This window comes from Chiloscyllium plagiosum, unplaced genomic scaffold, assembly GCF_037043375.1.
Source record: "Chiloscyllium plagiosum isolate Xiang-an unplaced genomic scaffold, Cpla_swu_hap1 HiC_scaffold_14, whole genome shotgun sequence".
Lineage (NCBI taxonomy): Eukaryota > Metazoa > Chordata > Chondrichthyes > Orectolobiformes > Hemiscylliidae > Chiloscyllium > Chiloscyllium plagiosum.
In genome coordinates, this window is record NW_028270152.1 from 79,675,691 (window position 1) to 79,703,655 (window position 27,965).

At 44.5% G+C, this 27,965-nt stretch overlaps 1 protein-coding gene across 1 annotated transcript in view; it reads left to right on the forward strand.

Moving 5' to 3' along the window:
• Nucleotides 1–27,965, forward strand: part of fgd5a (FYVE, RhoGEF and PH domain containing 5a) — a 143,754-nt gene that overhangs the window by 89,016 nt on the left and 26,773 nt on the right. The window contains exons 11-14 of the mRNA XM_043708646.2: nt 3,093–3,161; nt 6,826–6,909; nt 18,900–18,979; nt 24,775–24,874. Coding sequence (XP_043564581.2) covers nt 3,093–3,161; nt 6,826–6,909; nt 18,900–18,979; nt 24,775–24,874 — 333 coding nt within the window. The remainder of the gene's footprint in view (nt 1–3,092; nt 3,162–6,825; nt 6,910–18,899; nt 18,980–24,774; nt 24,875–27,965) is intronic.

Consider the following 27,965-nt stretch of genomic DNA (forward strand, 5'->3'; position numbering starts at 1 on the left):
GGAGTCAGCTATTACGAGGGGGCATAGCTTTAAATTAAGGGGTGGTAGGTATAGGACAGATGTTAGGGGTAGATTCTTTACTCAGCGAGTCGTGAGTTCATGGAATGCCCTGCCAGTAGCAGTGGTGGACTCTCCCTCTTTATGGGCATTTAAACGGGCATTGGATAGGCATATGGAGGATAGTGGGCTAGTGTAGGTTAGGTGGGCTTGGATCGGCGCAACATCGAGGGCCGAAGGGCCTGTACTGCGCTGTATTCTTCTATGTTCTATGTTCTAATTTGTTCTTCTGTTCAAGAAGGGAAATAGGGATAAACCAGGAAACCATAGACCAGTGAGTCTCACATGAGTGGTTGGGAAGCTATTGGAGAGAAGTCTTAGGTGTAGGATTTACGTGCATTTGGAAAAGCATGGCCGCATTAGGTACAGTCAGTCTGGCTTTATGCAGTGCGGGTCATGTGTTACTAACTTGATGGAATTTTTCGAGAAAATGACAAAGGTGATGGATGAGGGTAGAGCAGTGGATGTTGACTCCCTGGATTTTTGTAAGGCTTCTGACAAGGTCCCATGGAGACTCATCCAGAAAAATAAGATGCATGGAATCCATGGTGACTTGGCTGTAGGGATCCTGAATTGGCTTGCTCGTAGAAGGCACAGGGTAGTGGTGGAAGGGTGTTTTTCTAGCTGGAGTTCAATGACTAGTGGTGTTCTGTAGGGATCTCTGCTGTTAGTTATATATTATATTATAAATGACTTGGATGAAAATGTAGATGGGTGGCAAAGTAAGTTTGCAGATAATACAAAGAGTTGTGGATAGCGTAGAAAGTTGTCAAAGGATACAGTGGGATCAGTTGTAGACATGGACAGAGAAATGGCAGGTGGAGTTTAATCCAGATAAGTGTGAGATGCTGTGCCTTGGGAGGTCAAATGTTAAGAAACATTATACAGTTAACGGCAGGACCCTGAACAGCATTGATGTACAGAGGGATCTTGGGGTTGAAGTCCATAGCTCCCTGAAAGTGGCCACTCAAGTCCATAGGGTGGTAAAGAAAGTGTATGGCATGCTTGCTTTTATTGATCAGGGAACTGAGTACAAGAGTCAGGATATCATGTAACTTCATAAGACTTTGGTTAGGCCATACTTAGAATATTGCATTCACTTTTGGTTGCCACATTACAGGAGGGTTGTGGAGGCTTTGGAGAGGATGCAGAAGTTTACCAGGAATGAGCTATAAAGAGAGGCTCGAAGGCAGATTGTTTTCTCTGGAGCAGCAGAGGCTGAGGGGAGACTTGATAGAAATCTATAAAATAATGAGATGCATAGATAAAGTTGACGGTCAGAATCTTTTTCCTGAGTTTGAAATGTTTAATACTAGGACACATGCATTTAATGTGAGAAGGGGTAAGTTTAAAGGAGATGTGAAGGTTAAGATTTTTTATGATTTGGAGATGCCGGTGTTGGACTGGGTTGTACAAAGAAGTGAAACTATCACTGTATTCTAACAGATGAAAGGTTTAACAGACAATCAATTTTTCAATGTATAATTTCAGTTACATCACACTGCAAATTTTTGCTATAAATTCTGTGTTACGATAGAGCCCTCCACAACCACCTGATGAAGGAGCATCGCTCCGAAAGCTAGTGTGCTTCCAATTAAACCTGTTGGACTATAACCTGGTGTTGTGTGATTTTTAACTAAGTTTTTTTACACAGAGATTATTGATAAGAGTCTGGAATGTGCTGCCAAGGGTGGGGGTGGAGGAAGATACAACAGGGGTGCTTCGGAGATAAGCACATGAATGTGCAAGGAAGGGAGGGATATGGACCAAAGTCAGGCAGAATGGATTCATTAATGGATCCATATCTTCAATCAGAGAAAGTGAGGACTGCAAATGCAGGAGATCAGAGTTGAGAGTGTGGTGCTAGAAAATCCAGCACAGCAGGTCAGGCAGCATCCGAGGCGCAGGAGAATCAACATTTTGAGCACATTCAGGCTCTTCATCGATTCCTGATGAAGAGCTCATATCCGAAACATCAATTCTCCTGCTCCTCAGATGCTGCTTGACCTGCTGTGCTGGGTTTTCCAGCACCACACTCTCGACTTAGTTAATTCAATGTCACGTTTGGCACAACATTGTCAGCCGGAGGGCCCGTTTATGTGCTGTACAATGCTATTTTCAAAAAATGAGTGGGTGGAAATAGTAAGGAAGATAACCTTTCACGATAAAGACAGGCTGGTCAGATGCACTGACAAATGACACCACGTGGAATTCAATATGATAAATATGAGGTTGGACAAACAAGGCAAGGATTGAGTGGGAGGACTTTGGGAAGCACTGACAATCAATCAGAGAGACCTTGGTATACAATAAACCAATCCCTAAAGGTGTCTGTACTGATAGATGAAGTGGTTAAGTGGGATATTTTCTCTTATTAGTTAAGGTATAGAATTTAAGAACAGGGAGATTATGTTGGAACTGTATAACATGTTGGTTCGGCTGCAGTTCTGGAATTCTCATTACAGGAGGGATGTGACAGCACTGGAGAGGGTGCAGAGGGGAACCTGATTGGCGTGGACTAATTGGACCAAAGGGTCTGTTTCCATGCTCTATAACTCTATGTTGCCTGGGCTGGAGACTTTCAGTTACAAGGAGAGATTGGACAGACTGGAGTTGTTTACCATAGAGCACAGGAGATTGAGAGGGGACATGATTGTGATGAGTAAAATTCTGAGGAACATGGAGTAGAGTAGACAGGAAGAGACCTTTCCCCTTAATGGAGGGGTCAGCGATCAGGAGGAACAGACTTAAGGTAGGGGACAGAAGGTTTAGAGGAAATATGAGGAAAAACATTTCTACCCAGAGGGTGGTGGAAATGTGGAACTTACTGTCTGTAGGAGTGCTAGAGGAAAAACCCCTCCTAACGTTGAAGAAGTATTTAGATGTGCATGTGCGATGCCAGGACATACTAGGCTATGGGCCAAGTGCTGGAGAATGAGATTAGAATAGTTAGGTGATTGTTTTTGACCCACGTGGACATGATGGGCCTTTTTCTGTGCTGTAGATCAATATGACCAATCCCTTTACTCCATTAGGTGCTTATCAAGAAAGGAGGATTGCTGAGAGTGACAGAAGGAACACGAAGGCCTCGATACTGCTTCCTGGTAATATAGATTTGGCTTATTTTGGTTTTTCTTGACACCCGTATTAAATGATATGAACATGTACTATGTTGTGGAAGTGTTTGCAAGTAATATCATACAGTCATAAAATCCTAGAATCCTTAAAATGTGAAAGCAAACCATTCAGCCCATCAAGTTTCCACTGACTCTCTGGAGAGCATCTCACTCAAACCCACCCCCTTACCCTATTCCTGTAACCCTACACATCCCATGGCTAATAAACCTAGCCTGCACAATCTGGGGCAATTTAGCATGGCCAATCCACCTAGGCTACACATCTTTGGACTGTGGGAGGAAACCAGAGCACTCAGAGGAAACCCACGCAGACACAGGGAGAATTAGCAAACTCCACACAGATAATCTCCAGAGGGTGGAATCGAACCCGTGTCACTGGTGCTGTGAGGCAATTATGCTAACCATTGAGCCACCGTGGCGCTCAGAGCTGATGTCTAATTCTGAGGGTAATGTTGACACTGCTGTTTATAGAGTGGTGTTTGTCAGATTGTTCTCATCCCTCCCAAGGCACAGTGCTCCTGCTCACATACCTGTCTTAGACTCATAGCCATTTACAACTCTCAATTCAACCCATCATATTTGCTCTAATCCACAGAAATCTGACTACGCTAATAACAAAATTTAGAGCTCAAGTTGCTCCAGCAGAAGGTACCTCCAGCACACATAAGCTTTCCAGATCGCAAAAAGTGTGTAGGAGTTCCCACATTATGCAGGAGCTCTCTAGTCATGAACTAAATACAGTATGGACCCTTTGCTCTTGCTGCATCTTAAGTACTGGCTCGAAAAACTTAGTGCTAATTATATCCAAAGTGCCTTTTAGATACCTCAGTGACCTGTCACCTTGCCCACTTCTCTCAGTGATACTGACTGCTTGTCCCAGAGTCCTTATTCACTCCTCTCAATGAAGCTGACTACTGTGGAGTCCAATTTTCTCTCAGTCCCTCCGAATTGTCCATCTGCATCAGTGATGCAGTTGAGGTCTGTGGCCAGATTGATTGGCCTGGATGTGACCAACAGCAGTGGGAGCTGCTGCAAGGTGCCAGCTGCTCACGCTTTACCCCCCGGGTTTCATGTTAGTGAGTCTCAGGTGAGTGCTTCTGTATGCAACATTTGCTCCGAGGAGGCAGCTACCAACCTCCTCCTCAACTTCAGAGATGCTGAAGTTGCCTCCTTGCAGCAGAATACCCTGGCCAGAGGAATGGCTAGCGTTGCCCCCAGCTAAATCAAAAGCTCTTTTGGTCCATAAACTCAACCATTTCCTGTAGCTGCTGAAGTGTAGTGTCCTACACTCCTGTGGAAACAGGTTGGTTTTGACGTTGGCCAGATAAGGTAATGTGGAGACACATCGCAAAGTAAATTTAATGCTATGAATGTTAATACTGGCAATTTTAAAACTTCATAGAATTACTCAATATCCATTCATCCATGGTCTTGTCACTGGGGGACTCTCTGCATTCCTGTGCTGTCGGTGAACCTTCTGCACTGAAGTAGCTGTCCAGTCCCTCCCTGCTAGGGATCCCCTGATACAGTCGTCAGTGCAAGAACGAAGTCAGGGAGATACACTTCTGAGTCCGACAGATCAGCTCCTGATTTGGAGTGTCACTGTTCTTGGCTGTGGTGCACTGGGTTGCTGATGGCTAGAGGTTGGACTTCCAGGACATCCAGCCTTTCCATTTTTGTTGGGGTGGTATGGGGGGGTGCTCATCTTCATCTCCCCCTGTGGTGGTCTGCCTTTTATTTTTGTTGATGGCTATCCCTCTGGATGTTTTTATTGTCAGAGGAGCCACTGCTGTAACCATCACGCAGCTGCCTCTTTCCACGTTGCTGCGCGGCTTTGGAGGTCTGACATGTTTTCGTCTTCCAGTTGTTTCTTACTGGTATCCACACCCCTACATCCTCCATTTCCTCTTTATGACTCTCTGACTTTGCAGTGATGCTCTGTCTGTCAGGGATTGAGACTGTCACACATTTGCTGGAATGTCCCTTTGCAAATGAAGTCTGGAGAAAGACACAGTGGCTCTTGTTGAGGTTCATCCCGAGAAGTGATGCTGACTTTTTTTTCATTTCAAAAGTCGGGGTGGATAATCTATCCCAGAGCTGACCTGACCTGGTTGCTGATGACCTTGGACAGGATTCTACGGTCTGAATTCAGCAATGAAATTGGTCACCAATTTCTATTTTCAGCCCCCTCTCCCTTCTGCTTGTGGACAAGGATATGATATCTTTCCTCTGGATTTGCACATGGTATGCACAGACGCATACTGTTGTACATCCTTAGCAGGTCCGGCGAATCAAGTCCCACTGAGCCAAATATAACTTGCCTGGCAAGTTGTCATTTTCAGTCGTTTCATTCTTGCCTTAGGATTTGAGGACCACGGTCAGCTCATCCAGAGTTAACTTCTGTATCCTGTCGTCTAATACCTCAGTATTAGACGAACAACTAGGAGGCAGCGCTGTTTGTGGACTTGCTTTCCTACAGACTGGCATAAAAGGATTTGCTGGTCCTCAGGATGTCCGAATCAGATAATGTTACCGAGCCATCACCTTCTGCACCTTCCAGAAGAATACAAGCACATCTCATCCTTCAGCCTGCTCCATGATGTGGATCTGTATAAGGCATATGTTCTGCATGGTTTTCTGGAGTCTGGACAGTTTTCTCCACCTCTCTCTCACCTTTGGAGCACTTTCGAGGACAAAGAGCCTCTTGATGTTCCCTTTGATTCTCACCAGTCCTCTGGAGACTCAAATAGGGGCTTCCTGGTTCTCCAACCTGTGAAATCCCTTTTGAGCACTTCAGTGTTTTCACGCCCAGCTTCTACATACCCTTGACGGCTCACTGGTTGTCCTGGAGGTGATAGTTGGCTAGCAGGAGGCAGTGGTCAGAGAAGAATACCGGCTTGACGGTGGGTCTGACAGAATACATGGGACACAAATAGGAAATCTATCCTTCGGCGGATAGACCCATCTGGGCGCAACTAAGTATTTCAACATTGCAGTCCGTCTGCAGAGGTGCTGAAGACATCATGTCAGGAATCTGGATGTGAAGCCCCTCCAGATCACTGCCTGTTAGAGTTCTAACCTCATCTGCTCCTCTCTGTGATACTGATTGCCTGTCACAGGGTCTTCACTATGCCTACTCCTCACTATGCCTACGCTGACTGCTTGTCACAGGGTCTTTATCTTGCCCTTTTCTCTCCTTGGACTGTGTGCTACCCCCTTGCCTCTGTCTTTCTCCCTGTATACCCCCCCCTTAGGTAGATCAATCCATGTTGAGGCAAACCCTGTTATTTTATCTGGTATTGCTCCAAATATCATCGTTGAGAGGAATTTTGAGAAAGATCACTATCTCGGCACTTTGAAGCACACAATGGATGAAGTACCACAGTAAAGACCAAAACCCCCAGATGTCCCACTCCTCACTCCCTAATTAATGCCTTACCCCCTCCTCCTGCCCTTGGCTCTCAGCTACCCGCTGACCTTCCCATAATTGTGTGTTGGTCCTTATTGTTGTGTTTGAAACCCCTGAATTGTTCAGTGACTGGGACTCCCTCCTTGGAGTTTGGGTGTTGTTCCTGTGACTGGATTTGGCGTGTATCATGAAGCAGCAGTAACATCGGATTCTCCTCCACAGCTCAGCGACATGTTCCTATACACTGCGCCCCAGCATAGTGGGAAATACCAACTCAACAAGACACTGCCACTGCATGGCATGAAGGTAAGAGACAGATTACCCCTGGAGAAACAGGTTGTAGAATCATATCAAATAGAATCCCTATTTGTACAAGGGAAGTGGGAGGAAACAGGAGATATTAGAGTAGTATGTGGGAGTACAAACCCATCATAAAATACTTTGGCTATGAGAACAGGACAGAAGCTGGGACTCCTGCAGGAAATAACTTGCCTGAGATGGGTGGAGCTCTAACAATACTCGAAGGAGGGTCTGACTTGGATAGCCCTGAAGTGCTGGTTGAGTTAGTCATTGTATTTCAAAGTAAGGTTGAAATCAACTAGGAAGCAGTGATGCTGGAGATCAGAGTTGAGAGTGTGTTGCTACAAACCCACCCACTCCCACAGCTGCCTGGATTACACCTCCTCCCACCCTACCTCCTAAGAAAATACTATCCCATACTCCCAATGCCTCTGCCGCATCTGCTCCCAGGAGGACAGGTTCCACCACAGAACACCCCAGATGGCCTCCTTCTTTAAAGACTGAAATTTACCCTCCCATGCGGTTAAAGATGCCCTCCAACACATCTCATCCACGTCCCGCACCTCCGCCCTCAAACCCCACCCTTCTAACTGCAACAAGGACAGAACACCCCCCCTCCCAAGTCCTCACGTTCCACCGCACCAACCTCCACATAAATCGCATTATCCTCTGACATTTCCGCCACCTACAAATGGACCCCACCAAGAGAGATATATTTCTCTCCCCACCCCTTTCCACTTTTCGCAAAGATGAATCCCTCCGTGACTACCTGGTCAGGTCCACACCCCTCCAACAGCCCACCCTTCCCTCCTATCACGTTCCCCTGCCACCGCAGGAATTGCAATACCTGCGCCCACACCTCCACCCCCACCTCCATCCAAGGCCCCAAAGGAGTCTTCCACATCAATCACAGTTTAACCTGCACTTCCACACATGTCACTTATTGTATCTGTTGCTCCCAATGCGGTCTCCTCTACATTGGGGAGACTGGACACGTTCTCGCAAAGCACTTCAGAGAACATCTCCGGGTCACCCGCACCAATCAACCCCACCGCCCCATGGCCGAACATTTCAAATCCCTCTCCCACTCTGCCGAGGACATCACCACTCCCTCACCACCCGATGCCTGGAGGAAGAACGCCTTATCTTCTGCCTCAGGACCTTTCAACCCCAAGATCTTTCAACCCCAGGGCATCAATCAAACTTCACTAGTTTCCTCATTCCGCCCCCACCCCAGTTCCAACCTTCGAGCTCAGCACTGTCCTCATGACCTTTTCCATCTGTCAATATTCCTTCCCACCTATCCACTCCACCTTCCCCTCTGACCTATCACCTTTACCCCCACCTCCATCCACCTATTGTACTCTCAGCTACCTTCCCTTCAGACCAACCCCCCTCCCATCTATCTCTCCACCTGCGAGGCTCCCAGCCTCATTCCTGATGAAGGGCTCCGGCCCAAAACGTCGATTTTCCTGCTTCTCGGATGCTGCCTGACTTGTTGTGCTTTTCCAGCAACACACTCTCAACATTGTATTTCAGACCCTGGAGCTGCTAAGCATGCACTAGAGATATCATTTCTATGGAACACCATACTGATCATGGAGAATATTCCCCTTTTCCCCTTCACCCCAGCCCAATCAGCCACATGTCACTACCCCCCCCCCCCCCCCCCCGCCCCCAGTCTGAGAGAAGAAAGAGATTGATATGGCAATTTAAACATCAACATAGCTTTTATAAATCCATGAATTTTAACCAGCTGGCTAAACAAATATACTGTTCGAGAATATTGCTTCAGTCTGTTGCTATCATTTATTGACTTTTTTTAAGCAATTCAGAGACAACTTTCAGAGGAAATTTCAAAGCTACATTGCAATCATGCATTTAAAGTTAATACCGCAAACAAACAAAACTTAAAACATTTCAAATGAAAAGTTTTAATCCCTGCACACTGACCTTAGAAGTCACTCCCTCCTCATTCCCGAGAGCCTGCTTGTGTATCCGAGAGTCCCTTAGAGACTGAAATAACTCCACAGAGGTCAGTGTCCCATCCCCAAATCACCCTTTAATTACCACCCTTGGCACTGATCCAGATCTCTCCGAGCCAGTTCCCAGAGTGTACAGAACTCTGACACTCCTGTTTTTGTCATTTTATTAAACAGTTCAAGTTACAAACAAACAGTTAACGTTAGCAGCCGTATACAAGAAACAGCAATATCCAGGGGAAAGGGGCAGCAAAGCCAAACCCCAAATCCCACCGTACAACCAGTTCGCAGGGACACAAGGACAAACCTTGAATCCCATCCTAACATTATCGAGAGGATAACAGTGAACGCAGTCACATACAGGCAGTCCGATAAATCAAACAGCTCATGTAACACAGACAGCAACCCAACAAACCACCCGACCTCCCACCTTTCGGCCACTCAAAGGCAGCCTTCCCCTACGCCCTTTCCGGCTCTCGGTCTGCCCCATGTCCCTTCTGGCTCTCGGTCCACCCTGACACACCTTCTGGCCACCTCGAGGTCAGCCCGTTCTCCTCTCTGGGACGACGGTGCACAAGGGAGCCCCCAAGCCTACTAGATTCCGGCCTGCTCCTATGCATCTACTGGCTCTCGGCCGCTCCGACACCTTCTGACCATCTCTAGGAAAGTCTGTCCCAAATTTCCCTTTCTCGGAATGGCAGTACTCAGAATAGCCTACCCACCCTTCCGGCTCTTGGGGTGACCGGCATCGGGATGGCCTACCCACTTTCCATCTTTCAGGGCTGCCTGCTCACTTTCTGGTTCTCAGGATGGCCGACCCACCTTCCGGCTCTCAGGGTGACAGCTTTTGCGATGATCTATGAGCCCCCCCCAGCTCACAGTAAGGCCTGCCAGACCCAGGGACACGCAAAACAGTGCAGGTGATAAACCCAACAAGCAACAAGACAGAGTCAGTTAGCAACTAACAGAGTCCCTCTGGTACACAGAGTCTATTACCATCAATAATTCTCTCCAGAATACAGAGTCCGTTCCCAGGAACAGAGTCCACTCCAGTATACAAAGTGCATTGTCAGAATACTCCAGTATGCGTTGCCAAAAACAGAATCCACAACGAAGGCAGAGTCCACTCCTGAAGGCAGCAAATGCACACCCCACAGCACACACACAGGTGTTCAGTCTCCATAGAGACCTGGTCCATTCATAGAGAGCCAGGCCCACTCACAGGAACATGGTTCATTGGAAAGGTGCAGTTAACTCACAGGGGCTTGGTCCATTCCTGGATGCAGCAGATGTTCACCTCCCACCATACACAGGTGTTCAGTCTTTACAGAGGCCTAGTCCATTCACAGAGGGCCAGGCCTACCCACAGGAAACAGTTCATCTAGAAAGGTGCAGCATCACACAGGGGCTCAATCCAAACATCAAAAAAGTGAAAACACATGCAAAAAGAAGAAAGAAAACCTGACTGCAAGGGCTAAGCCCTGCCACATAATCATCATTGTCCTTTTTTCACTGTAAAAGGTAAGAGTAACACGCAGGCTATAACAAGCCATTGAAACAACAGTTCCCTAATGAGAACCTGTAACACATTGACTGTGGAGATCAGGCAGTTTAGAAATCAGCCCTCAATGAAAAGGAATAACAAACTGGCTATAAAGTTCAGATTCGCCCAAAAAAACCAGAAACCAACAACAGCGGTACGTACTGGATGTGGGCAGCCAGCTCAGTTAGCCCCCAAATACAAATGGAGAGGCCTTCACACTGATCCAGCTCCCTCAGAGCCAGCCAGAGTGAACAGAACTCTGACCCTCCTGTTTATAGTTTTTCAGTCCCCCTCCTGTTTATTTTTTTTTTGTTTATATATTTGTTCCTTTTTTGTTACCCCCACACTACCACCTAACTGCGGTAGTGCTTATTTCACCTCCCACCCCCCACACCCATGTTGTGTGTGTGCAGGTGATAGACAGTGAAAGACACAAGGTGTACAAATCTTTATTCAATTCCCACCACTAGGAAGAAAGGAAACACCCGAGTGGCCAGTGACAAGCAGTGCCCTTCACATCAAAGGGCAGTGCTGTGTGTTCAAACAGTGAAGGGGAGGGCAGGGATTAAATCAAAATAGAGTTGGAAGGGGAAATAATGCACTCCACTCCCTGCGGCGCCCACCTCTCCCTGAACAACTCCAGGGTGTTGGTGGACACCGCGTGCTCCTTCTCCAAGGACACCCGGGCCCTAACGTAACCGCGGAAGAGGGGCAGGCAGTCGGCCCTAACGACCCCCTCCATGGCCCGCTGCCTGGACCTGTTAATGGCCAGTTTGGCCAGGCCCAGGAGCAGACCCACGAGGAGGTCTTCAGACCTGCCCTCCCTCCTCCGTACCGGGTGCCCGAAGATCAGGAGCGTGGGACTGAAGTGCAACCAAAAGCAGAGAAGGAAGTTTTTAAGAAAATCAAAAAGGGAGTGCAAATGCCCACACCCAATATATACATGGTCCACAGACTCCACAGCACCACAGAACAAGCAGTTGGGCCCATCTTGTTTATTTTTCTCTTTTTTTTCTTTTTTTTCTTCTTTTTTTACACCCGAGTGGCCAGTGACAAGCACTCCTGTTCTTCTTTTTTCTTTAACCCCTGCACTACCGCCTAACTGCGGTAGTGCTTATTTTTACCCCAGCACCCATGGTGTGTGTGTGCAGGTGTGAGACTCAATGAGAGACACAAGGTGTACGAATCTTTATTCAATTTCTACCACCAGGAAGAAAGGAAAACCCGAGTGGCCAGTGACGAGCACTGCCCTTCACATCAAAGGGCAGTGCTTTGTGATCAAAACAGTGAAGGGGAGGATAGGGACTAAATCAAAATAGAGTTGGAGGGGGAAATAATGCACTCCACTCCCTGCGGCGCCCACCTCTCCCTGAACAGCTCCAGGCTGTTGGTGGACACCGCGTGCTCCTTCTCCAAGGACACCCGGGCACTAACGTAACCGCGGAAGAGGGGCAGGCAGTTGGCCCTAACAACCCCCTCCATTGCCCGCTGCCTGGACCTGTTGATGGCCAGTTTGGCCAGGCCCAGGAGCAGACCCACGAGGAGGTCTTCAGACCTGCCCTCCCTCCTCCGTACCGGGTGCCCGAAGATCAGGAGCGTGGGAGTGAAATGCAACCAAAGGCAGAGGAGGAGGTTTTTAAGAAAATCAAAAAGGGAGTGTAAACGTCCACACCCAATACATACATGGTCCACAGACTCCACAGCGCCACAGAACAAGCAGTTGGGCCCTTCTTGTTTATATCTGTCAGCCAGGGCTCCCTGATTGACCAGATTAACAGCCCCAGGTAGGGCACTCATATTCTGTGAAGTCCACCTGGCTGACTTCATTACAATTACAATGTCACTAATATTTGAGCAGAAAGCTGGGCAGTTTGCCTGGGGCTTTAGCTTGTTCCTGCTGTTTGAGCTTTAACTCTGCCTTTTCCTTTTATCTCCAATCTGGATAGTCTTGGGCTAGACATTCACACAAATCATTGAGAGTATTGCATTTATTCTGGGAGGCTTTGAGGACATGTTTGCTGTGATAGAGCTCCAGAGAGAGAGAGAGAGAGAGATTGTTCTGGAAATCTTGTGGCAGGCATGCAGATGATGTGATCTGGCCAATGCAGCTGATTAGGAATGAGACAGGGGTCTGTTATTGAAGTGCTGTCCTGACATGTGGATTTGCAGGATTTTGCAGAGGCATCACTGATGATACGTCCCTGAGAATTTGAGGTATCTGCTGCAGATTGTCCAAGTCTCCATCACTGTTATCGTGTACACCACAAACTCAGTGTTGGCTTTGAGGTCACTGTTGTTCAGGTCTTTGATCCTCAGTGGCACATTGGAGATGATTAATTTTGTGCACCCCACACAATAGAAACAATAACTTTGACTTGTTGCTGTGCTGCATCCAGAGATCAGCCTGGATACATTTGTGAGAATTTCATTTAGTCCCTGAAGAATTCCACCATACTTTCTGATTACCTGGCAAATTGTTCCAGGATTCAGCGTTATTCCACAACAAGCAGTTGTTTGAAAACAGCTTGAATTGATAATTTTCACAGGAAGCTGATCTCAGAATTTTGTATTCGGAATTCAAAAGAAGGATTCTGGGTAATCCAAGATGGAGGGTGAGAAAAAAGTCTGACTGTAACAGGCTGCTCTTTTTTTGAGGTATTTTAGGTGTGGGATGTGATTTCCTCAAATTCCAGGAGCAGCAATTACTGTTTTATATGCTGTTGCATTGTTTTGGAACTTTAGAGGAAAAAAAGTCTTTAAAACAGCACTTTTAAAAAGGAGAAGGACAGATAATAGGCAGCACATGATCAGTGCAGGAGAGAGAGAGAGAGAAAGAAAGAAACACACTCTACTAACTGAAACAGCAGTGAAACTGCGCAGTTACCACCTTTGCTGTTGAATTTATGTATTGCTGAACATCAAAGTGCGTCTAGCAAAATTAACAAACAGTGCAATTCACAACTGATCTTGGAGGAGCCTGTTTGGGAGAGGTCACAGCATAGAAACAGATAAGGGAATAGTTTTAAGTGTGGCCTTGCTGTAAGTCTGCATTAATGAGTAGAGTGGGTTCTTTCTTGATTATATGTTTTATTGAGATATGTCTCTTAAACCGTAAGTATTAAGTTAGCCTGGAGCAGTGTTTTGTAGAGGAATAAGACAGCGTTATTTTCTGGGTCTGTAATTTGGAAGAAGCAGAAACGGACTTCAGTAGAATGATATGTTCTTCTTGTTTCTTGTCGAATGTGAGAGTTTAGGGAGAGTTTACGTACTGAGAATTATATCTGCAATAAATGCTGTTAGTTGTGAATCCTATCAAATCAAATGGATCGATTGGAGTGACAGTTAGAGGCAATGAGGAATTTACAAGAGCAAGAGGGTGTGATGGATGGCAGTTATAGGAAGGGAGAAAAGCCACAGATACAGTCACATAGATGGGTTAACTCCAGGAAAGATAAGAGAGGTAGGCAGGTAGTGCAGAAGTCTTCTGTGGCTATCCCCATTTCAAACAAGTATGCTGTTTTGGAAAATGTAGAGGGTGATGGATTCTCAGGGAAATGTAGCACGAACAACCAAGTTTCTGGTATCAAGATAGGCTCTAATATATTGAGGAGTACGTTGGGTTGCAAATGATTAATTGTATTAGGTGACTCTCTAGTCAGAGGCACAGACAGACATTTCTGTGACCAGCAGCGAAAAATCAGAATGATGTGTTGCCTCCCTGGTGCCAGAGTCAAGCATGTCTCAGAGAGAGTGCAGACTGTGCTCAAAGGGGGAGAGGGACCAGCAGGCGGTCATTGTACACATTGGAACCAACAATATAGGAATGGAAAAGGATGAGATTCTGAAAGTAGAATATAGAAAGTTAAGCAGGAATTTAAAAGGGAGGTCCTTGAGAGTAGTAATATCTGGATTATTCCCGATGCTACGAGCGAGTGAGGGCAGGAATAGAAGGATAGAGCAGATGAATGCATGGCTGAGGAGCTGGTGTATGGGAGAAGAATCATTGGAATCTCTTCTGGGGTAGAAGTGACCTGTACCTAAATTGGAAGGGGACTAATATACTGACCTGTGACATCTTCCCCGAAACCTGCCTCCTTGTGATAGCTATTTCTGCCCTGGGAAAATGTCTCTGACTTTCACTCTATCTATGTCTCTCATCATCTTGTACACCTCCATCAAGTCGCCTCTAATCCTCCTTCACTCCGATGTGAAAAACCTGAGCTCCCTCCAGTCCAAGCAGCATCCCCCACACTCACACCCACACACACACCCTCTCACAGGTTTATACTTCATCACACTCACACATTTTATCAAACATGCACACGCACTAATACACACACTCATGTGCACTCACACACATATGCACACACTCTCTCCACTCTCTCTCTCTCACACACGCACGCGCACACACGCACATATATAAGTCTATAAGGTGAATTTGTATTTGCAGAATTATATTTGCAGATACATTCTATTTTGTTCAAAAATGCACAATCTGCAGGTAATCAATGCAGGCAGTCAATCCATGTCATGTTTTATAAATTCCACTTTAGAAATAGAACCAGTCTGACTCAAGATTGGGATACAAACGGCTCTAACCTCACACTGAGCTGAGATGTCACCTTTTATTTTATGAAACCTTAAGTTATCTCAAGAATGTGACTTAAAAGAAGTTCTGGGATTGACATATTAATGAACCGAAACCTGCAACCCATTCTAAAAGATGTTAGACATAACAGCAATCTAGGTTTGTTCAATATACCACTTCAGTTGCATGCTGTAATCTCTTGCAATAAATTCTATGTCTTCTGGTCGTTCTTCACAGCTACACAGATGAAGGAGCAGCACTCCGAAAACTAGTGCTTCCAAATAAACCTGTTGGACTATTTCTAACTTTATTGGTTGAGTTACAGTTATTGCCGGTGTAAAGGTTTCTAGCTTTTCAGCAAAGAGTAGAATTCAACACATCTGCCGCTTATCCAGAACGTGGTCTGTCTTTAGAATAACCCTCATCTTCAGTCTAAAATGTTGCACATGTGGAAATATGTTTGCTAACACCGTAGACTTTAAGGGACTCACTAAGGATTTGTGGACAGACTCTCTTGAAGTGAAGACATAATTTGCAAACTTTTCACTAGCCCACGTAACAGCAAATGCTTCTTTCTGTATCATTACACTTTCTGTCAGTGATAAGTCTGCACTTTTGATCAGTCTGTATCTGAAAGAGTATAGTTCCCACTCCTGCTACACAATTGCCTCAGCATAAATGATCCTAGGTAGCTCTGGCTCAAATATCTGTGATAGCACCATTTCTTTGATTTAATCTTCTTCCCAGTACCATATAGTATCTGATATGTAATGGCCCATTGGTGACAGCTAGATTTGCAGAATCACACAAGGATCCAATTTGGCCCATCGTGCCTGCACTGGCTCATTAAATGAATACCATCATATAATCCTGACCTTTACCACACACCCCTTGCAGCATATTTTTATCCATACAATCAATCAATGCTGTCTTCAATCGAACTTGCCTCCAACACTGTTCCAGGCAGTGCATTCCATACACTAACTAATTGCTTCATGAAACTTTTTTTTTAAACTTGATCTTTGCTTCTTTTGCCTATTACTTTAAATCTATGTCCTTTTGTTCTCGTTCTTTTTTACGGTTGGGAACATTTGGGCAAGAGCTTTCTGATTTGGTTTACTGCTCTCATGTACCTTGGAGCTCAGTCATGTTCTGAGATGCTGAAAGCCCCTTGATTGCTTTCTGTTTTGTGGATCACCTCTGACATAATACGTACTCACCATATGCCTAAAGGACTTGACAGTGAGCTGTGAGACTTCATACTTGTTGGTGTGTAAGCCCTGCTTGTTGTTGTTGTAAAATCACAGGGCTTGCATTCTGGTGTCATGGCTTCTTTCATGAGTGTTGTGGTATGCTCTTATCAGCTTTCCTAGTCCCATTGACGGCTACGAAAATTCAGCTCTGAGAGTTGGTTCTCTTCTCTATAAAGCAAATGTAAATTAGTACCAAAGTCCCAGCTTCAAACTGAACGACTCTGGTTTAGAGTTGCTTATAAGGTTTCACTGATTTCTCTCTCTCTCTCTCTCTCTCTCTATATATATATATATATATATATATATTGAAGAGTTGCATTCAGTTGTCTTGTGACCATGAGTTCTACACCTCCCAGTCAGTGTTATATTTTGCATGATGACTGAACAAACTATTTCCTACCATGGCTCAGAACCAGAACAGCTTCACCTGCTTCTAACTTAAAACAGATCTTATTTCACTCTACTAGAAAATCAGCATTCCAGTAGCTGCTGGTTCCCAGATTATGAGGAGAGAGTGAGGACTGCTGAGGCTGGAGATCAGAGTCAAAAAATGTGCTGCTGTAAAAGAGGCAACGTCCGAGCCAGAACCGCCCTCTCGATTATCCTACCTGTCCATCTTCCTTCCCACCTATCCGCTCCACCCTCCATTCTGACCAATCACCAATACCGTCCCATCTTTCTTATTCCCAGCCATCTTTCCCCCAGCCCCATTCCCTCCCATTTATTTCTCAGCCCCCTTGGGCCACCCCCTTATTCCTGATGAAGGGCATATGCTTGAAACGTCAACTCTCCTGCTCCTCGGATGCTGCCTGCCCGGCTGTGTTTTTCCAGCACCACACTTTTTGGTACCTGGATTATGCCAAGGGAAGGAATCTCCACATTGTTGTTATCTTCTAGTTCATTGATTTTGCTACCTTTTAGGGGTTTCTCTTTTGACTTTTTCCATCCAAGCCTCTTTTAGCAACACATAACTTGGAAGTGATACTTCTTGCAAAAATGGTGTTTGGCAAAACAGTTTTTGCACCTGGTATCAGCTAGGGCAGTTGATATACACTCTTTTTGGTTCCTGATTTTTGTATGGCCACCCCTAAAATTAGCAAACTGCACCGTCTGTCATTTTGGAATGTGGTTCTTCGCCCTGTCATCCTGAAGCACTTATCAATATTGGTTCCTAGTCTTAGTTTGTCTGCCATTGATGTAATATCTGGTCAATCTTTGTTGCACAATTTGGCTACTCGGAACTTGTGACCACCTCGAAGTGTTCCAGTGATACCAAAGACTTTCCATGTTGTTATCCCACTTGCTGCCACCATATAATATTCTTACAGGTTTAATTGGAAGCACACTAGTTTTCGGAGCGACGCTCCTTCATCAGGTGATTGTGGAGGGCTCAATCGTAACACAGAATTTATAGCAAAAATTTGCAGTGTGATGTAACTGAAATTATACATTGAAGAATTGATATATATATAATGGTAGTGGAATAGTAAATGATCAATGTTTTAAACTGAAGGTTGGAGATTGAGCAGAGAGCAGTCGGACTGACTGAAATGTTCAGCGGGCTGCTGACAGGGATTTGATGATCTGAATTTCCGCATTCTGTGCTGAAAATAATGCTAAATCTCTCAGGGATGCTGCAAGTCAGAGATTTCTGCTACGAGAAACATAAATTGTTGGAGAAACTCAGCAGGTCTGGCAGTATCTCTGGAGAGAAAGCAGAGTTCATGATTTGAGTCTAATGACCCTTCTTCAGAACAGGGATCACTGCTGTTAGACCATAAGAAATAGGAAAAGGAGAAGGCCATTCGGCCCCTTGGGCCTGATCTGCCATTCAAGAGAATCATAACTGATTTGACATTCCTCACATCCACTTTCCTGCCCTTTCACTCATAACCCTGGATTTCCTTACTGATCAATAGTCTATCTCAGCCTTAAATACACACACAAAACTCTGTGGTCTGAAGTTCCAAAGACTCTCAATCCTCTGACAGAAGAAATTACTCTAATTTCAGTCTTAAATTGGTGCCCTTTTCTTCTCAGACTCTGCCGTCTGGTGATAGACTCTCCCATGAATCCTCTCATGATAAATCCTCTCAGCATTTACACTGCCACGTCCCTTAAGAATCCTATCTGTTTCAATGAGATCATCTCTCATTCTTCTATATTCCAATGAGTATAGTCCCAACCTGTTTATTCCTTGTTCATGCTTCATTGGAATATTAAATCAAGTTTGCAAATGAGATGGTATGAACCCTTGATAAACAAGACGTACACTGAAGTTGGGGAAGTGGGATGTATATAAAGACAGTATGGAGTATGGTGATAGATGGAACGATGTGGTGATGTTGGGATTTGGATGACAAGTTGGGGAGAGATGGGTTGGATTTTATTGGGAAAGGAAAGCTAGTTTGGAATCTGACTAGACAAATTGGGGAAAAAAAACAGTAATACGTGGAATGAACATTCTTATTCAGTCTGAAGGGTATAAAATGAGTGAGACCAATGTGTGTCAGTCACAGGTTTTCCCTGATATTTCCCTCTGAAGCGTGCTTTGGGTGGGTGATGTCACTGGAAGATTGCTCAAAATGTACGCTGTAAAGCTCTGATTCCCTTGTTTGTTATATTGGCAGGTGAGCAGAGTGTCTGTCGAAGACTCTGAGATGCTGCTGAGGATCCAGAGTGTGCGAGGCTCCATCACACTCTGTGCCAGGTATTATGTAACTAACTTGTACAGGGCAAGGTACTTGCAACATCATGACAGAGTGATCAAACTGGATTTACATGTTAATCCGGTCACAGTCATAAGAATGTAATGTTAAACGTGAAGCAAGAGGTATTCCAGTTGAGAATTATTCCAGCATTCACCTCCTGGCATGGAGTAAGTTTTGAATCTGAATTGCCAAGTGACCCTAGATCAGATGAGCTTTTACCTTTTTTTTAATCAGTTTCCCATATGGGATCTTGTCAAAGGCCTTGCTGAAATCCATATGAACTATGTGAGCTGCACTGTCCTCATTTAAACATTTCGTCACCTCTTTGAAACATTCCACAAGATTTGTCAGGCATGATCTCCCTCTGATAATGCCATCCTGACTACCCTTGATCAAACCTTGCCTCTCTAAATTTTCTCCTTCAGAATTTTCTCCAGTAGTTTCCCTACCACTGTTAGAACATAGAACATAGAACAGTACAGCACAGAACAGGACCTTCAGCCCACGATGTTGTGCCGACCACTGATCCTCATGTATGCACCCTCAAATTTCTGTGATCATATGTATGTCGAGGAGTCTCTTAAATGTCCCCAATGACCCTGCCTCCACAACTGCTGCTGGCAACGCATTCCATGCTCTCTCAACTCTCTGTGTAAAGAACCCGCCTCTGACATCCCCTCTATACTTTCCTCCAACCAGTTTAAAACTATGACCCCTCGTGTTAGTCATTTCTGCCCTGGGAAATAGTCTCTGGTTGTCAGACTCAATGGTATATCATTTGCTGATCTATCTCTGCCACACTTATTTTAAAAGTAGAACCACGTTAGCTGTCTTTCAGTCACCTGACAGCTCTCCTTTGGCTGGAGACAATTTAAAGATTTGGGTCAGGGCCCATGTGATTTCTTCCCTCATCTCCCAGAGCAACCTGGGAAACTACACATCCTAACCTGGGGTTTGTCCACTTTTGAACCTGCCTAAATCTCTAATACATCCTGACTCATGTATCAAAATGCTGAAGGACCATACAGTCCATTTTCCTGAATTCTGTACTTGCAATATCCTTCTCGTGCGTGAAGATGTGTAGGATTTGGAAGTATTCATTTAACATACAACCATCGTGAAGTATTCTTTTAACACACAATCAATGTCATCTGACTCCAAGCACAGATCTCCCCCCTTGGTTCCTGATGGATCTTACTCTTTCCCTGGTTATTCTCTTCCCTTTGATATACATGTAGAGTATCTTGGGATTCTCTCTGATCTTACCTGCCATGACTTTTCATGTCCACTCTTCGCTCTCTTAATTGTTTTCTTAATACTCCCCCTACACTTTTTATATTCCACTTGTTTTTTTTTTAATTTGCTCTCTTTGTTCCTGTTATACATTTCTTTTCCATTTTATCCAGTTCTAAATATTACTAAACATCCAGAGTTAGATTAGACTACTTACAGAGTGGAAACAGGCCCCTCGGCCCAACAAGCCCACACCGACCTTCCGAAGCGCAACCCACCAAACACATTTCCCTACTGTGGGAGGAAACCGGAGCACCCGGAGGAAACCCACGCAGACACGGGGAGAACATGCAAACTCCACACAGACAGTTGCCTGAGGCGGGAATTGAACCTGGGTCTCTGGCGCTGTGAGGAAGCAATGCTAACCACTGTGCCACCATGCCATGCACCGTTCTCTATTGCTCCTACATTTCACCCTAAGGGAACATATTGGGTCTGTATTCTCCCAGTACCATTTTTGAATACCTCCCACTGTTCTGTACATTTACCCTCAAGTCATTGTTTTCAGTCTACTTTGGCTAGATCCTACCTTATTTTAATAAAAGTTGCCTTACCTCAATCTAAAAGCCTTTTGCAGACCATCTTCTTCCTTATCCATATCAAACTTAAAATGTATGGCGTTGTGATCGCTATCACGAAAATACTCTTCCATTGCTACCTCAAACACCTGTCTGGCTTTGTACACCAGAATTCAGTCCAGCATTGCACTGCCCTCTGCATGTTGATATAAAAAGCTCTCATGTATACATGTCAAGAAATCCGCCCCCTCTCATTCCTTTAAACCATGATTCTCCCAATTAATATTGGGGTAGTAGAAATCCTCGAATCATAAAATTTTATGGGAAGAAGGAGGCTTATCAACCCATCATGTCTGTACTGACTCCCAAAAGAGCTACTCGTCCAGTCCCACTCTTCAACCCTACCTTCGCAGCTGTCTAACTTAATCTCTTTCAAATATGTATCCAGCTCTCTTTTGAAACCAAGTGTGGAACTTACCTTCACCACTCTCCCAGGCTGTGCATTCCAAATCCTAGCAACTCTGAGGAAATACGTTTCTCCTCATCTCAAGCTTTTCCAGCAACACATTTTCAGCTCTGATCTCCAGCATCTGCAGACCTCACTTTCTCCTCATCTCAATCCTAGCTCCCTTGCTGACAGTCCTGAAGTTGGGATCCTCTAGTTACTGATATATCAACTAGTGGAAATAGAATATCCTTTACCCTGTCATAATTGTTCATAATTTTGAACGCCCTTATAAGGTTAATCTTCACTGTTCCAAGGAGAGTAAGCCTAATCTCTCTACTCTTTGCTTGTATCTAAATTCCCTCATTCCTGACATCATTCTAGGATGTTGCTTGGTATGGAAGGTTTGAGTTATAACAAAAAGGCTGGATAGTAAGTTGAGAGCCGAGCTTTTAAAATTTATAAAATAATGAGTGCTATAAATAGAGTTAATGATAGTTGTCTTTCCCCTAATTTCAAGACTAGAGGGCACATTTTTAAGTTGAGAGGAGAGAGATTTACAAAAGACATGAGGGGCAATTTTTTTACAGAGCGAGTGGTTTCTCATTTGGAATGAACTTCCTGATGAAGTAGTGGATTTGGATAAATGCATGAAAGGTTTGAAGGGATGTGGGCCAGGAACAGGCAGGTGGGACTATTTAGTTTAGGATTATGTTTAGCATGGACTAGTTGTATTGAAGGATCTGTTTCCATGCTGTATGGCCCTCTGAGTCTGTAAATGTAATATATTTACCTTATTGTTATTTTTGGACACCTCAGTCAACAGACTATATTACATATCTGTTCCTCAATTGCATTGTTATGATACACGGTGTGACTACCTCCATTTTCATTCCGAAACTGTATCCACAAAGCCTCATTTGAAGACCCTTCCAAGATATCATCCCTCTTTACTGAAGTAATTGAATCCTTAATTAATAATCTGATACCATCTCTCCTTTCCACGTCCTGCCTGAAGATCTTATATCTAGAATATTGAGTTGTCAGTCCTATCCTTCCCTCAGAAGAAATTGAGGACTGCAGATGCTGGAGATTAGAATCAAAAAGTGTGGTGCTGGAAAAGCACAGAGTCAGGCAGCATCCGAGGAGCAGGAGTGTCGACATTTCGAGCATAAGGTCTACATCAGGAATGTGATCATCATCCTGATGAAGAGCTAATGCTTGAAACATTGACTCTCCTGCTCCTTTGACGCTGTCTGACTGGCTGTGCTTTATCAGCATCACACTTTTTGACTCTAACTCTCCCTTAACCAAGTCTCTGTGATAGCGATCCACACCCTTAACACATCTGCCATACCTCTAATACACAGTTTTCAAATAGAGCCCATCCAGCCTCGCCTTACTCCTTTGAGATACCACATGGCCTACTACTTTTGGCTCGGTTCCATCAAAAAGTTATATGATTTTACTATTGAACTAATGGCACTGTGTTCCTTGCATCTACTGAACTAATTCAAACTCCTGCCAGCAGCACTAGCAAACCCTCCCACAAGGATATATGGTCCCATTCTGGTTTAGAGCAGACTGACCTACTTGTAGAGGTCCCACCTTCCGCAGAAACAATCCCAGTGGCCCAGAAATCTAAAACCCTGCCTCCTGCATCAACTCTTTAGCCACGCATTTATCTTCCCTCTTCTACTTCTGTACTCGTTGGCAAATGGCACTAGGAGGTCCTGTTTTTTGATCTACTAACCAGCACGCTGAAGTCTTGATGCGAGATCTCATCCCTTGTCCTACCTGTATTTTTAATACCAATGTGCACCACACCCTCTGCCTTATCATCCTTCCGCTTCAGGATGCCCTGCAGCTGCTTAGTGACGGCATTGATACTGGCACCAGGGAGGAACACACCATCCTGGGGTCTCATGTGTGGCTGCAGAAATGTCTGTTTGTTCCCCAACTAATGGATCACCTATCACTATCATTCCTGCTTTATTCTTCCTCCTGTATAGTCAGACAAGAAAGCGAATGCAATGTTGTCATTTATCTCAAGAGGGTTGGAATATAAAAGCACTGAGACTATATAAGGCTCTGGTTAGGCCCCATTTGGAGTACTTTGTCTAGTTTTGGTCCCCACACCTCAGGAAGGACATATTGGCACTGGAGCGTGTCCAGCGGAGATTCACATGCATGATCCCTGGAATGGTAGGTCTAACATATGAGGAACAGCTGAGGATCCTGGGATTGTATTCATTGTAGTTTAGAAGATTAAGGGGAGATCTAATAGAAACTTACAAGATAATACATGGCTTGTAAAGGGTGGACGCTAGGAAATTGTTTCCGTTAGGCGAGGAGACTAGGACCCGTGGACACAGCCTTAGAATTAGAGGGGGTAAATTCAGAATAGAAATGCGGAGACATTTCTTCAGCCAGAGAGTGGTGGGTCTGTGGAATTCATTGCCACAGAGTGCAGTGTAGGCCGGGACGCTAAATGTCTTCAAGGCAGAGATTGATAAATTCTTGATGTCACAAAGAATTAAGGGCTATGGGGAGAATGCAGGTAAGTGGAGTTGAAATGCCCATCAGCCATGATTGAATGGCGGAGTGGACTCGATGGGCCGAATGGCCTTACTTCCACTCCTATATCTTATGGTCTTATGGTCTTATGGTCTTACCACTCATGATGCCAGAAGCCCAGCTCTATCTGCACTCCCTTGAGGAACCAGCAAGTTTCTCAGCTTCCAAATTGGAAAACTAATTTATAAGGGGACCAAGGGGATTCCTGCACTAGTTGCCTATTTTTCTGATTGCCTGGTGGTCACCCATTCCTTTTTACCCTCCTGTTCCTTCACTTCTCTAAACATGCTGCCCACATGCCTCTCAGCCTTGTGGATGTGCCACAGAATTTCCAGCCTCCACTGGAGCTCTGAAGCCCAGAGCTCAGGTTTCTGCAGCTTGGAACTCTTCCTGTGCAGATGGTCATGCTGGGCACCAGTAGGGACCTACTAACAATTCTAATTCTTTCACCTAAATGATACTCCACTTATCTTTCATCTTTAGTCTTCTTTTATTCTGACTGTTACTTATATCTAGTGCTTTTTTTTTCAGTTTATCCCTGTTGGTTTTTACACTTTTAAAATAATGTATGTAGATCATCATAAATTAGTCGTCAACTAGATGTTTGGTAGTATAGTACTTAGGTATTATTGAAAAAGATATATTTTGCTAAAACATTTTGTCTTGCACACATCAAGAAAATTGCCAATAAAGAGAAAATCCAATATTTACACTGTAAGCCGAGAGAATGCTGATTGATTAGAAAATGGAAGTTGATTGATAGAGGTCTTGCCAGGCAAAATCCAATGGTTGATAATGATTGACAATTCACTGCCAGGTTTTGCTTAAACCAGGCAAGTTTAATCTGTTCTAAGAAATGAATGGCTTTGTCTAGTTGAAACAATTGCAGTGTGTATCCAATTTGATTTCAGTAATTCTTTTTATTTAGTCAATCATGACTAATGTAACTTCTTTTTGTCAGCTCTTCGACAGAGCGTGATGAATGGCTGGCTGATATCAGCAGAGCAGTGGATGATTATCAGAGGTCACAGACGTTCTTGAGCCTGAGAGGGAATGCTGAGGTCAGTGTTACAATGGAGAGCTCTCTCATCAATGCATCCCAGTGTTAATACAGATCGTAGTTCTAGCAAACATCTCATTGTCTGAGGCAAAGAAACAGAGTGATTTTGTTATCTTTATTCCTCAATCCAAAATTGCCATTCCTGGCAAGACCAATGGGCCATAGAACATTGCCCCTCTCAAATGGCCTTCAAACTGAGTGGCATCATTTGCGATTTCAGAGCACAGGTAAGAGTCATCCATGTTGCTGTGGGTCTGGAGTCACATACAGGTCAACAAGGCAGGGATGGAAGATTTCTCTTCTCAAAGAACATTCATAATTGAGATGGGTTTTTATGAACAATTGATTATAGCTGTTATGTTAACCATCACAGAGATTAGGAGAAAGTGAGGACTGCAGATGCTGGAGATCAGAGTTGAGAGTGTGGTGCTGGAAAAGCACAGCAGGTCAGGCAGCTTCCGAGGAGCAGGAGAACCAATGTTTCAGACGTCATTATGCCTGAAATGTCAATCCTCCTGCTCCTCAGATGCTGCCTGATCTGCTGTGCTTTTCCATCACAGAGATTAGTTTTATATTGAGCTTTATAATCTAGATTCTACTTGCAGCCATGGTAGGATTTGAACTTTGAGTATTAGCCAGGACCTATGAATTTATCCAAAGACTTTATGACACTGCCACCACCTCCCCTAGATGTATTTGCTGAGAATTTTAAGCTTCGTGGAAAATAACTTGAGAATAGGACACAGCAGAACTTCCAAGAGATACAGCAGAGTGACAAGATGCCAAATGTGTTATAATGTGGGCAAAAATTAGGTTGTTCAAAAACACACAAAATGTGAACTTTTTCTGCAGCTGTAAGACTATATTCTGTATTAGAACATAGAACATTACAATGCAGTACAGGTCCTTTGGCCCTTGATGTTGCACCGACTTGTGAAACCAATCTGAAACCCATCTAACCTACACTATTCCATTTTCTTCCATATGTCTATCCAATGATCATTTAAATTCCCAATGCATTCCATGCCCCTACTACTGTCTGAGTAAAGAAACTACCTCCTTTGAAAGGAGCAACAGGAATGCAGACTACTGGGCTAATGGTAAGACTCTTGGCAATGTAGATGAGCAGAGAGATCTCACTGTCCATGTACATAGATCCCTGAAAGTTGCCAACTAGGTTGATAGGGACGTTAAGAAGGCATACAGTGTGTTAGCTTTAATTGGTAGAGCGATTGAGTTTCGGACTCGCATAACCTCGCGGTTCCGAAACTCAATCCCTCTACTAATTAAAGCTAACACACTGTATGCCTTCTTAACAACCCTATCAACCTAGGTGGCAACTTTCAGGGATCTATGTACATGGACAGTGAGATCTCTCTGCTCATCTACATTGCCAAGAATCTTACCATTAGCCCAGTAGTCTGCATTCCTGTTGTAGCTGTACAAAACTCTGGTGTGGCCGCACTTGGAGTATTGTGTACAGTTCTAGTCACCGCATTATGTGAAGGATGTGGAAGGTTTGGAAAAGGTTTAGAGGTGATTTACTCAGATGTTTCCTGGTATGGAGGAAAGGCTGAGGGAATTCAAGTTGTCTTCATTAGAGAGAAGAAGTTTGAGAGGTGACTTAAGGAGACATATAAAATATTCAGAGGGTTAGATGGAGTGGACAGTGAGAGCCTTTTTCCTTACATGATGATGGCTAGCACAAGGGGACATAGCTTTAAGTTGAGGGCTGATAGATATAGGACAGATGTCAGAAGGTAGTATCCTTACTCAGAGAATAGCAGGGGCGTGGAACGCACTGCCTGCAACAGTAGTAGACTTGCCAACTTTAAGGGCATTTAAATAGTCATTGGCTAAGCATATGGATGAGAATGGAATAGTGTAGGTTAGATGGGCTTCAGATTGGTTCCACAGGTCAACGTAACATCGAGGGCCGAAGGGCCTGCACTACACTGTAATCTTCTATGTTCTATAGACCCATTTCAACCATATCCAAAGCTACTCTCTCACTTGGACCCCTCCATCTCACCTATGCCTGCACTTACAGAGTCATATAATTGGACCTGAGAGGCAACTCTTTCACACTGAGGATGGTGCAGAGGGGTGTATAGAACAAGCTGCTGGAGGACATGGTAGGGGCAGGTACAATGACAACATTTATGAGATATTTAGAGAGTTCCATTACAATGAAGAATCCAAAAACAGACATGGATGAGAAAGGTCTAAAGGGATATGGGCCAAAAGCAGGCAAATGGGACTAGTTCCGTTTGAGTAACTTGGTCGGCATGGACGGGTTAGGCCAAAGGATCTGCTGTACAAGACATTGATGAGGCTGCATTTAGAGTACTGTGTACAAATCTGGTCACCCTGTTATAGGAAATATGTTATTAAACTGGAAATGGTGCAGAGAAAATTTACAAGGATGTTACCGGGACTGTAAGGTTTGAGTTATAAAGAGAGGCTGGATAGGCTGACCGTATAGAGCTTTCTAAAGTCATGAGGAGCATAGGTAAGGTGAAGGAGTACAGAAGAAACCCTTTGACCCATCAAGTCTTTATTGCCAAAAATATACTACTACCTGACTCGTCCCACTTTCCTGCACTAGCCCCTTGCCTTCACCTTGAATATTATGACACTTCACATACTCATCCAAGTACCTTTTAAAAGTTGTGAGGTTTCTCACCTCAGTTAGCCTCCCAGGCAGTGTATCTCAGAACATTCTCTGACTGAAAATCTTTTTCTTTAAATCCCCTCAAAATCTCCTGCCTTTCGCTATAAAAATTATGCCTCCTAAATATTAGCACTTTAACTAGGGGAACAGCTGTTGTCCATGCCTGTTGTGAACTATACACCTCCATCAGTCACCTCTCTCAACTTTCTCTGCTCCAAGAAATCACCCCGAGCTTATCCAGCCTCTCTCAAACCACAGGTTTCCTATTCCTAGTCCCCTCCTCTTCAGCATGCAATTCCTCCACAAGTCCATTCTTCTCTACTTTCTGGAAAAAGAGGCCTACACAGGCCAATACCACTCTCCTTCACCTGGCTGAGTTTGGTGTCACTTTGCACAACTTCATTGTTTTATCTCAGGA